This window comes from Cololabis saira, chromosome 19 (assembly GCF_033807715.1).
Source record: "Cololabis saira isolate AMF1-May2022 chromosome 19, fColSai1.1, whole genome shotgun sequence".
NCBI lineage: Eukaryota > Metazoa > Chordata > Actinopteri > Beloniformes > Belonidae > Cololabis > Cololabis saira.
This window is the reverse complement of record NC_084605.1, coordinates 23156618-23169869: the sequence shown is the minus strand read 5'-3', so window position 1 is coordinate 23169869 and position 13252 is coordinate 23156618. Positions and strand designations below refer to the sequence as shown.

General features: G+C 41.0%; 1 protein-coding gene across 1 annotated transcript in view; it reads left to right on the top strand.

The window, feature by feature from the left end:
• The first annotated feature begins 4993 nt into the window (after positions 1 to 4993).
• LOC133419471 (ras-related protein Rab-26) overlaps positions 4994 to 13252 on the top strand; it is a 129108-nt gene continuing 120849 nt past the window's right edge. The window contains exon 1 of the mRNA XM_061708664.1: positions 4994 to 5351. Within this exon, the coding sequence (XP_061564648.1) occupies positions 5175 to 5351 (177 nt within the window). The 5' untranslated portion in view covers positions 4994 to 5174. The remainder of the gene's footprint in view (positions 5352 to 13252) is intronic.

Below are 13252 nucleotides of genomic sequence, written 5' to 3'. Positions count from 1 at the left end.
GACAAATTAGCACGTTCTGAGGCTGTAGTTGGAAAGTAGTTCAACTCAGCCTGAACTTGGGAGCTTTTTACAAGAAAGAAACCGTCAAAATATTTTTTTAAATGTCAACGTAATCAATGTATTTTATTTTTGTTTCCCTTTATCAGAGACTTTGCACATCATTTTATAAACATAAACACTGAAATTAAAATGTTGATGCTAAATTCTTGTTTTGAAAGAAAAACATTCATAAATTAGTAGCTCTCTGTGTGAACTACAACAGCCTTCCGTTTAGATAAATAATAACTAGCACTCATGAAAACAATTAAAACTAAAGTTATGGATGGAAATCTACTGCAAAACAGTTTTCTTTTAACCATTCATCCTGAAGAAGCTTATTTTAAATAACTAAAATGGCAGTCAAACGTGATTAAATGAAATTCACTGAAAAACAATACAAATTTTATTTTTTTTATTGTAAAAATGTGTGCAAAAATGTTTGAAATTGGAATGACAAAAGAAAAGAATTCCTGCAGGTGTTACAGTAACTCACGGCGGCCACTAGATGGTGCTGTTTTCCAGGTAATTGACGTCACCTGGTCTAGGTGGATTCCTCAAAGCCAACTGGACATCCTTATCTTTGGCCCTCTCGATCTTTCACCATCAATTCAGGAAGTTACTTTAATTTTTAAGAGGTGCTTTGGATGGAAAATATATGGAAATTTCTTCAAGAAAAAAAGTGTTACGGAAGGAAGGAAGTAAGTCTTACTGCCTTTGATTGAAGCCACTGATCTGGACGCCTGAATCTGTAGCTAAATATCTCCCGAGCTGAATCCCTTCTACTTGCACGTACCTCTAGCAATCACACTCATCTAGTATGGGAATTCTTTTTGTAAATGAAAATGTCAGCGTGATTTATCGTAGAACTTTCAGTGCAAACAAGGAACGTGACACGCTTATTAATGTGAGACCTGTTTGAGACGAAAACATTTAGCAGGTTTTTCAATGTTGGCCACCGATTCAGAACCAAAGTGAAGCTCAGAAACCATATATCTGAACTGGTGATTAAAAGAAATAAAATAAAACACTCACCTGCAGTAGGGATTTATTCCTGTTAATGAATCAGTTCTTGATAACTGAGCAGTCACATGGTGTTTGTTGTTGTGGATTTAGTTGCATCATAAATATTCAGTCAGTTAAGTAAAATGATTGAAACAGTGCAGTGAATCAGTTCCCCAGTGAGTTGGAGACCTGTTTGCCATGTTGTCTACTTTCCACCACAATGTATAATGTATTTTGATTGTTTCTCTCTGATAAGCTAAGACCCCCTCTCCATTCACGTGGCCCGCCAGCCCAAATCTCTTTCTTCCCAATCCAAAGAATTTGTTGGGTGGTTGCCTCTGGATTTGTGATTTCCAGGAGCCAGTAGCAACAGATACAGAAGAAACTGCATCTACATACCACTGGATAGTTAGACAACACAAGGATGGGTTGCAGAGGCAGCAACCTGAGCAGCAAGGCCCAGACTTCGCTCTCCCTAGCCTCCTCCGCCGGCTCTTCCAGGACGATACGAAGGCTACCCACAGCAAGCCTCGAGGCCCAATCTTTCCAGCGAACTGCATGCTGTGGAACGCTGTTAGTTTGTTACACAGAGCAAAACCTTTGGGATATTTGGAGCCAGTTAGTTTGAAACAAGTGAGAAGAGTGATCTATGCCATGCCAGGACAGACAATTCTTCTTTCAAAAAAATGTAAATATCCCTTTGACGATTTAGGCATCTACTCCCTTTGGAGATTGTATTTATGACCGTAAATTCACTCATGACTCCAAATGGTTACAAACAACTTTGTTGGTGAAGGCACAACAAGCAAGACGTTCTAGTTACATGTCAGTTTTGTAAGAAGCCCACTATTTGTTTTCAAACAAATTGTTGCAGGGGTTAGGTCATATAGGCGACTTTACACCTTAATCTTAAAAATTTCACACAAAAATGGAGGCGTTTCATCTTTTTCAAAAGCTGCTGGAAGTAAAATGATGTGACAGATTTCTAAGAAAACAGACCGGGTGTGATGATGATTGCCTCCTGATGAACACTATCTGCACACTGTTTGCTAAACTCACAAACTCCAGACTGTAAATAAATCTCTCCTCATATTTACTCACACGCAGCCTGTCTTTCACTTTTATGGGGCTTGATCTTTACCAACAGCTTGCAAACTGGATCACACAAACACGAAGTAGAGCCCTCGTCTTTCACAGCTTCGCTTTGGCCTTTTCTCACTTGCTTTCTGGCGGTATTTTAACATTCAAGTCTGACACCAGCGATGCTCAAACACTGGGTGTCATTGAAAATGGGAAAGTCTGTCCAGAAGAAAAAAAGAATCACTGTATAAATAATAATAATAAAAGAAAGTTTTCCAGCTGTTCTGACACTATTGGGGCAAAGAAAGATGGTTATCATCCACAATACTACATCAGACGGGTGATCTGGTTCTGACTACATGTGAGGCCTTCTAGAGTAAAAAAAGAGGGAGAGATGGTGAGCCCATGGCTTTATCTGGTATCAGAGACATTTACTAAAATAATATTCTCTTATTAAAAACTATATACTACAACAAAGACTTTTTGAAGCCTCTGGAAACCTCAATAGAGGTAAGAAGAACTGCTGAACTGGATTATGTGCCTCAGTGTTTCATGTGCCTCCACCCCCAATTTTCTGTCAATTGGATTATAGATGATTTTTAACTCCAGGCTCTCTTTGCCTCGGAAAATGATGAAACTATGATGCAGCGGAGTAACACATGTTTGCCCGAGGGAATAGATGCTTGTTTTCTACCGGTGACTGTGCAGAGAACCCAAGCTTTGTATCACAATCTGCTCCAGAGATCCAAAGTCTCAATCGGTGCGAGCAGCAAGCTGTGAATTGGAAAGATTTAAATGTCATTAGTGCGATGGTATGCAGCTTTGTTTTTGCACTATAAATTGGTCCTTGTCTCTCTTAAACCTGGGAAAAGCTCAGTCAAATGAACCAGATTGTTTCCTTTGGCCCACGCCTGGCCCTCACAACACTTATTGTAACCCAGGTCAAGACTCCTCATGACACCGCTGGTCCATGTAGCCCATGCTACGACATGTTAGGCCCAGCTTCTGCCATCTGGGACACATCTGGCCCACATCTGGCCCACACAACATCCACTGGTGCTGTGATTACGTTTTTTTCCCCCACGTAAGATGATTGTAATTGAACTGTCATGTTGATGGATAGCCAATTGATTCCTGTTTTGAGATGTTAAATTCAGAATCATTAAATTTTGGATTAAGAATTTGAAAACCATATTAAAAGGTGAGAGGTGATTAATTGTTTTCTTTTCACGGCACGCCAAATGTTTCCGGCGCACCTCCACTCCGTCAGATGTTCAGGCTTTTGAAAGGAGCGCTGGTGGTGACGACCCAGATGGAGCCGTCGCTTTTAAGTTTGCTGGATGTGGTGACCTGACTTTGATCCATGACTGACTTCTGATGATATTACTAATGTAGGTTTTAACTTTTTAAATTCCAAGGCTGTGTAATTTTACACTTGTCTAATTGTTTTACAGTTGAGAGAGACTTATTTTCCAAATTTGTGAACCTCTGCCCATGTTTGGAACGCCCTCCCTGACAACCTAAGGGCACCACAAACCACGGACTATTTTAGAAGAGGACTAAAAACCTTTCTTTTTAGCAAAGCATTTTATCACTAAACAATGCTGTTGTTTTTTTTCCCTAGTTGTTGTTTTTAATTGTTTTATTCTCTTTTCTGCCATGTCTTGACTTTTTATGCCTTTTATCTCTTATCTTGATTTTATTATTTCTGTTTCCTTTTAATTATCAAACTGTAGCACTTTGAGATTTTCAGTAATGTAAAGTGCGTTATAAATCAAATGTATTATTATTATTATTATTATTATTATCATTATCTTCCCTTCTTACAGACACTATCCTTTAAAAAAAAACTCTTTATGACTCCATCACCTCACTAACCTGTTGCCAATTAACCTAATTAGCTGCAACACGTTGCTACAGGCAACTCTTTCACAGTCTTTTGCTGCCAGTGACCCGAGTTTGTTGTTTTTTTAAATACGTTTCTGACATCAAATTCAAAAAAAGTCATGAAGTGTTACATTTTTAACTTTTTGTATGTCTCTTTGTGTTCAGTTGTGAATCAAATAGAGGTTTATGAGATTTGAGAAAACATTGCATTCTGTTTATTTACATTTTACACAATGCCTCTTTGGAATTGGGGTTCATTTTTCAAAGGGGAAATTAAAACATTATTGTAAAAGAACAAGTCCCAAGAACCAGAACCAAGCAAGGTGAGGCAGCGTTCAGTTATTCTGCTCCTCACCGGTGGAACAAACTTCCTGCAGACCTGAGGTCTGCTCCAACTGTCAGCTCCTTTAAATCAGGATAAAAACATTACTTTTTACTCAAGCGTACCCCTAAATTAAATACTTACCTGCTGTATTCTACTGCCCTTACTTTTTAACAACTTGTGCTTTTTATTATTTTACCTCTTTTCTTATCATTTTATTTCATTCATTTGTTATTTAAGCGTACTCTTAAATTAAATACTTTCTGAAAACCGTGAATGAGATGTGTACCTTGTGCTTTTTATTATTTTACCTTCTTATAGTTTTATTTCATTTTATTTGTTATTTACTGTGTAATTATGTCTTGCTGCTTTTAATGCTGATGTAAAGCACTTTGAATTACCTTGTGTTGAATTGTGCTATATAAATAAACTTGCCTTGCCTTTATGAGATTTGAAAAACATTGCATTGTGTTTATTTACATTTTACACAATGCCTCTTTGGAATTGGGGTTTATTTTTCAAAGGGGGAATGAAAACGTTGTTGTTAAAGGGTGTGTTTAAAGCCCGCTTCAGGGGGAACAGGGAGGCGGGGAGAAGGTGAGGCAGCAGCGCATCCTCACACCTCAGCTCCGGTCCTGACAGTCCTCCAGCTGCGCCATCGAGGAACAGCTGCTTCCTCCACACCGGCTTTACGCACCGGCCATGCTTCTGACGCACAGGTGAACCACATCCACCACAACTCAGCAGGGGGAACTGTTGACTCCAAGAGCAACTCAAACTCCTGTCTGCTCCGCATTGCCCTCCTCTTGCCAAGTCCCCTGCAGCCGGCCAGGTTAGCGGAGCCATGTCGAGGAAGAAGGCGGTGAAGGGGAAGCGGAGCTCCGGGAGCCCCAAGCCGTCTCCGGGCAGCGGGCGGGCGGGGAAGGTGCTGGCCGCCGCCGGCGCTCCGTCCTCCGGGCTGGTCTACCCCAGCAGACCGTCCATCAGCAACAGCGGGGAGTTCTACGATATAGCCTTTAAGGTGAGTGGACCACTGCTAAACTAACAGCATGGACTAAGTTTGGCCGCTGGAATTGAATTTGAAGGAGACTTAAGGCTGATTTATGGTTCTGCGTTACATGTGCGTCGGTTTAACGCGGTACCATAATTCAGGCTTTAATCATTAAAATTCAAATGGGAGTCTGAACATAGTCTCAGAGAGGCGCGTGGGTGATGCATGGCAGCAGATGGAAACCAAAAACTCAAATAGGATACACGGGAAGTTTTTGATGAGGACATTAATGGATTTAAAAAAAAAAAAAAAAAAAAATCTTAAAAAAAAATGAATTCTGTAGCTACATTCATTTGTGGGCCAAATCCTGATATACCACAGCTCTGTCACTGAGTTTTGAGTCATTTGATAGACTGTTCAGGCTGTCAGGGGTTAGTGACGTCACAAATCCAGATCAGAGCAGAAATGTCCGGCTTTACCATCTTTATCTCCAGTGTACTTTTTATCTTGCAGCATATGTTGTAGTGGGTTTCCCATAGTTGTAACACCTGATTTCAGTGTTGCCAACTCCTCACTAAGGAAAGTCGCTATTGGCTGTCCCAAAAGTCGCTAGAAGTCGCTAAATGACGTCATCGCCTAATTTGCATAATTGGCAATTTATATATAACTGTAATGGACGCTGTAGGAGAGAGGAATGACGTTTTGGGAGAGACAAAATTGAGTAAAAACACCCTAAATATGTTTAGAACTACAAATGTACAAAAATAATTTCAACATTAAGAACATTTAATGATTTTAATTCTTTGTCTAGATCCACATTACACACATCAGTTTTGTCCTGTATTGTTAAATGTTATAACAGCAAATTTAATCAAAAGATTGTTATGTAGGGTGAAATTGCTAGCTCTACAACCAACCCTCTTCCTTTATCCGGTGTTGAAGAATATTACAAAGTCCAGTTCAAGAGTCCGCTGTGGTATGAGAGATTTTATTCTAGCCGGCGTTCAGCGGACAGATACAGACAGTGTCTGGTTCGGTGGCTGACATCGAAATGGTTCGTAACAAGCTTTTTTATATACAAGAACAAACAACAGAATTAAACAAGTCAGAGGCGTGGCCTTGCAGGGGGCTGGAAGCTGGTGCCTGTCCCAGCAGGGAGACAATACCTTGCCGGCAAGGTGCCGTACCGGCAGGGGTCCTTAGCAACTGGAATTGCATGTCAATGAGCTGAGGGGGATATGAGTTCAGGAGCCGTCCGCAGGGCGGCGTCGTGTCCCCGCAGGGGGTCTGCAGGGGCAGGGGTCTTTAGCAACTGGAATTGCATGTCAATGAGCTGAGGGGGATATGAGTTCAGGAGCCGTCCGCAGGGCGGCGTCGTGTCCCCGCAGGGGGTCTGCAGGGGGCCTCATCAATTCACAATTTTTTTTTTTTTTTTTTTTTTTTTTACAGTCAAGTACAGTCAATCTCAATTTTGAACAGAAAGTCTGAATTTTCCTCCTCCACTGACGGTAGAGGTGGATTTACAGTGGAGTACATGATTTTAGTAGTAGTTTGAGCCAAACATATTTTGCAAGTGAACCTTAGACATGTAATCAGAAGCCAAATAACAATTAGGAGTACAAGCCCCAATAAAGCAAATTCAAATATCAAGTAACCAACGTGTCCTAACTGTTCTCTAAACCAACCAAACAAACTAGTCGTGACAGGTGTATGTAATGTGTTAGCAATGTTTTTCAAGTGATCTGTTATTTCTTGGATGGTGGCATTGTGGTTAGGTATAAAGGTACAGCAGTCAGTTTTAATCACAGCACAAGTTCCCCCTTGAGAAGCTAATAAGTAGTCCAATGCAGCACGATTTTGCAAGGCCATCATCCTTACAGCAGTCATCTCTTGTGAAAGCATAGACATGCCCTTTGCTGTGGTATTTGCTAAGTCTTAGGTCTCGTTTGTGGTGTTTGCAAGGGTGTCTGTTTTGTTCCTGCGACAGATGTGAGTGTTTTGGCGTGTATAATGCATCTGCTTCCGGGCCTCTGTGGCCTGCGCTGCTCCCCTGCTCCTCTGCCAGTCGTTGAAGTTCATCTACTTCTGGGCTGTCCGAGCCTGCGTGGTTTCTTTCACTGGCTCCGACGGTGGTGAGGACGAAGACCCCCAGGAAGAAGATGGTACCAGCTGGTTTCCGGTGCATGGCGGAGGAGTTGTTTTCTTGCAGTGGGATGCGTGGATCCAGATTAGACGCCCCTCACACTTGACGGCGGTGTTGGTGGTGAGCAGGACGTGTTGAGGTTTAGACCAGCGAGGTTTCAGGGCGTTTTTCCGTCGGAACTCCCTGACACAGACCCAGTCGCCGGGTTGGAGGTTATGGCACGGTTTGTCACTAGGAGGAGACTGGACAGCTTTTACTTGTCTGTGGATTGATTGGTATAGTCATAGGTCTACCCGTGATCCTTTCATGAGGCGTGAGTTTTGTGCTTCCTAATGGGTGTTAACAGGTGTCAACATTGTCCATTTAAGTCCAGTTTAAAATTCTCTGCACATACAAAAACATTTTCATACATGAACATTTTCATACAAGAATAATTTCATATCCCTCACATAATGTCTATTTGCAGAGCTTCAAAAAAGTCACGGTGGGGGGAGTGTTGATAATGTTTGCAATATTTTTATAGGATGCAAATCTTGGAGCTTATCAGTCTTTCAACACTATCTGACACATTCCCCCTTTTTCTCATCTGTGATTGCCAACTGTGATCAACTATTCACGTGTACAAGGATGTGGGTGCAACAACGCGGCCGTCGTTGCTGACCCACAAATTATTTACATTTTTACAACCATGGGAATGCTACAATCCGTTTTTTCTTCACCTCAGTAGTCTTCTTGTAGGAGAGCTACATCATTAGGAGAAACCAGGTCGTTAGCGGGTATAGAAGGGCAAAGTTTTACATAGACAGGTAAGCCAAATTTGGCAGTTTCTTTTGCTGCATGGTCAGCTGAAGCATTGCCTAGTGAAAACAGGGTTGGACTGGGTGTGGGCTTCACATTTAACAAAGCAATAGATGAAGGTAGTTGACAGGCTTGTAACAGTTCACCAATCAATTAACCACATTTATCTCCGAGGATGAGATAAATGCTCGGTTCGCCCACAATATATAAAATCTATAAAATACAATATACACAACCAAAAGCATATCTGGAATCTGTATAGATTGTAACAGTTTTACCTTTTGATCAGTATATAGTTTCATCTACTTGGGTGGAGCTGGAGGAGGAGGGCGCTTTCAACAATTAAGAATTATCACAAATTGTATAACCTGCGTATGGTATTCCATTTTTATAAGCAGAGCCGTCAGTGAGGAAAACAGGAAAGGTCAGGACGAGTGTTAAAGACAGAGGTGTCAAAAGTATTCACATTCATTACTCAGGTAGAAGTATAGGCACTAGAGTACAAAAATACTCCTGTAGAAGTTGAAGTATCAACTCAAAATTTATTATATATACATTTTTTTTCTAGTAAAAGTATAAAGTACTGGTTTCAAAAGTACTTAAAGTATAAAAGTAAAAGTAATATAAGCGGGGAAAAACCATTAAGGCTAAAAGCCATTGAAAATGAATGCATCTTAGTATAATGCAAATATATTAAAGAACCATATATGTGTACTATTGAGCATTAACATGTGTTTCAGAGAGCAGACACGTACAAACCAAATATGTTTATACTTCTCATCCAACCACAACCAAATTCACTCTATCCGGATGGCACAATTTAACTGGATAGTTTTTTTAAAGGCCGAAATGAAATAGAGTAAGGCTGTTTTTTAAAACGTAAGGAGTAAAAAGTAAAGATAATTGCGTGAAAATGTAAGGAGTAAAAGTAAAACCGTCTAAAAAATAATTACTCCAGTGAAGCATACACAACCAAAAGTTCTACTTAAGTAAGGTAATGAGGTATTTGTACTTCGTTACTTGACACCTCTAGTTAGAGATTAGTTATACATGCATTCAGAGACGTTATAGTAGGCCACAGACAGATTTCCATGCACTTACATGATGAATTTTACCATAGGCAGGATAAGATTATGTAAATTGGGATGTTCTGATTTGGCTCACCCCAATGGGAGCCGATCATTGGCTGTTTCCTCTGCGCCTCCTCTCAGCGCTCAACCTGTGTAGGAAACACTTTTGAAAAAGACATTAGTATTTTCATACATTTCAGATTCTTTTTTTTTTGCGTTATCCAGGCCTACCCTTTGTGGAGGGCAATTAGCAAATATATATTTTGCATGTACCCTGGAGGGAATCCATCAATCTGATCTCGTGACAGACCACAATTCTCTTTTGCTGTCAAAATTGTTTTAGCATAAAGTTCCCTGGGATTATCAATTTTCCCTTTGAACTGTTAAGGCAATAAATACTGTGAAAAAAGGTCTGAGCTTGCTCTGGTGTGATTTTGGCAACAGCTGTGGGATTAAAAGGGAATTCTACAAGCATCAAGTACTTTGCGCATCAAGTACTTTACTTTTCAAATCATGTGGCAAAGTTAGTTTAACCGCTGTTTCCTCTAGCCATTTTGTTTATTAATTTAAAATCTCTTACCATTATTTGGCTCCAAATTTTGTAGGCAACAGATCTTGGATTTTTGTAAAATCCAGTCGTCATCAGAAGTGTCATCGTCATTTGATTCTTTAATCAGTTTCACCGGATAAAGGTTTTGATTTTATCATTTAACTGGTTCTCTAATTTCTTTTTCGTCTGCGTTGTGTTTTTAAATCCTTCTAGCCATCAGCTTTTTATTTTGATCAGTAAGCGAAGCTATTTGAGATTCTGCATTACGGCGTCTACCTTCATCCCTCCAAAAATCTGAGGGAGTTTGAAGTGCTTTTTAGTTATTTTAACAATTTAATACTAACTAAGTAACAAACAAAACTAACAAATAAAACTATCGGTACCGTGATTACCATACATGTATTTAAAGAACTGAAAAACTTCCCAAAAACTTTCCAACTATCAGTCTACCTGAGCATATAAATCATTCCTGTTGATGCAAAGAAGAGCGAGTCGATTCTTGCAGAAATGAAATATACTCCATTTTGGGGAGAGCGTGTCATCCCCACTTATAAAATAAAAAGGCAGTTTCTCTTCTCTACATACAGTATGTCTATTTTCTCACAAATATATCAGTGTTCCAACACTTTTATGGACCTCACGTCCTGCATATGCAAGTCCCACTGGACTTAGTTTTGGTACTCAGACCAACCGTTTCGTTCTGGCCATTTCTTTCTTTTTAATGTTACCCGAGATATTAAACCTTTTAGAAGAGCTAGTCAATTCTAAGGCAGGAGAAGCAGAACATTCTCACAACACAATCAAATTCAAGTGTTATGAAATTGTCAGCGTTCCTAAAAACATCTCTACAATAACCTTCCCAATAACACAAAATAATAAAAAATAACCTTCACAACCACACAGCGGACTTACCTAAATTTAAGGATAACGTCAACTTTCTCTGGCACTCCAGTTCACAGACTTTCGACAACAGCCCAGAAACAATAATTTGGGATTTAAATGGATCCCTTACCTTTGAAAATTTAGATAGAGTCGCTGGTTGTGCCGTTGGTCTGGAAAAGGAGTTTCCGTCGAAGGTTTATTGTCAATCCGGCTCACAGCACCAAATTGTTGAAGAATATTACAAAGTCCAGTTCAAGAGTCCGCTGTGGTATGAGAGATTTTATTCTAGCCGGCGTTCAGCGGACAGATACAGACAGTGTCTGGTTCGGTGGCTGACATCGAAATGGTTCGTAACAAGCTTTTTTATATACAAGAACAAACAACAGAATTAAACAAGTCAGAGGCGTGGCCTTGCAGGGGGCTGGAAGCTGGTGCCTGTCCCAGCAGGGAGACAATACCTTGCCGGCAAGGTGCCGTACCGGCAGGGGTCCTTAGCAACTGGAATTGCATGTCAATGAGCTGAGGGGGATATGAGTTCAGGAGCCGTCCGCAGGGCGGCGTCGTGTCCCCGCAGGGGGTCTGCAGGGGCAGGGGTCTTTAGCAACTGGAATTGCATGTCAATGAGCTGAGGGGGATATGAGTTCAGGAGCCGTCCGCAGGGCGGCGTCGTGTCCCCGCAGGGGGTCTGCAGGGGGCCTCATCACCGGGCTTGGGACCAGCAAAGTGACCCAAACTCTGGCAGAGATACTTAGGTTTTTTTTTTTTTTTTTTAGTTTTTTTTTCTTCAGTTTTTTGTTATTTGTTTTTTTTTTTTAGGGGGGGTTTGTTTAGTTTTCGTTTATGACTTAATACTCCACTTACCTGTAGGAGCCTACAACAAGTCACAGTAAACCATGAACATAATTTGCAACAACAATAACATGTTTAAAATTTTTTTGTATAGACGGTTTTAACTTGACAACATTAACAATCTAAATGGACCAAAAGAGACAACAGAAAAAAACTGTCAGTGGCAAAAAAAAAGATAACTAGTTTGGCCCTAATTCAGGTTCATTGTTTTTTACAGGTTCCTCGGCCTCCACACACACACACACACATGCTGTCTCTGCGTCGATTTAACGCAGAACCATAAATCAGGCTTTACCCATTCATTTATGTGCGCTCGGCGCAGAGCGGAGCTCAGCGGCGGGCGAGAGGCGCCTGCCGCAGGGTTTGAGCTGGAACATTGTCTCCAAAACCAGAATAAGTCTCCAATAACACCAGAAAAAGTCGCTAGATTTGTCGCTAGTCGCTTTTTTGAAAAAAAAGTCGCTATAGGGGTCTGAAAAGTCGGTAAATCTAGCGACAAAGTCGCTAAGTTGGCAACACTGCCTGATTTACAAGAGGCAGGCACCACTGAGGAGATGGGTGGAGCTGGGAAGTCTGACTCCCCCAAAACCCAGCTATGGTGAACCATGTGTTTTGGAAAGAGTCTTTTTCATTTTATTTTATTTCTTTCTTTCATTGTGCCATGTTGCACGTTAGTCGAGCAAGCTGCCTGAAATGTGCCACCATAGTTAAAGGGGACCTATTATGAAAAACAAGTTTTTTCTTGCTTTAACTTATATAAAGTTGTCTCCCCTCAGCCTGCCAACTCAGAGAAGGAGGAAAGCAACCAAATTCTGCAGTGTCTGTAAAGCCGCCCGGATGAGCCATCCAGTGTGATGTGGCTTCTACGAGCCAATAAGATTCTGCTCCCTTTCGTTACGTAACCAAAATGCGATTTACATAGGTTGGCCTCCGATGCGTGAAACCACGCCCACAACTAACTCTGCCGGCCGGAGTTTCCGCCATTTTTTTCGTGGCGGTGTATCACGTCATTCAGGCAGCCAATCAGCACACAGTGGTTCATTATCATAGCCGCCCACTTAGAATCCCGCATAGAGAATGAGGTTAGAGACTGGGATGCTGCAGACATGGCTCAGAGGCTGAATTTCTCATTTTATTTAGCAAAAATACTTCAAAAGCTTGTTTTTAAGACATTCAAGGCCTGTTTAAAATAGGTATTAGATGCCATAATAGGTCCCCTTTAAGTTACAACAAGTTTGTCCTAGCTGGCTTAGCTTATCCTGAATTATGACGATTGTAAATAGATCTTTTACATTCCTGCTGATGAAATCTGTCCAAACATCATTCCGATGGTCCTGTAGTCAACTTGGAAGGGTCCTGAAATAGTCCAAGGTGAAGTCACTTGACTGGAGGACTGAGATACTGCAAGGAGAAGTCGAGCAGCTAAAGACAGCCGGTGTCCTCTTGTTAGCCCCGACTAGCGGGAATGAAGACGGAGGCTCTGCTAAGTTCTGCCCCTGAACCCTTCCAGACCCACTCAGAAACCAGCAGTGGTCTCTTAGTAAAGTCAAGAGCACTACAAGGATTAATATATTTGAAATAATGACAGTGCTCTGTTAGGTCTCTATTCTCTGTTAAGACAGTATTTAATATATAGTTG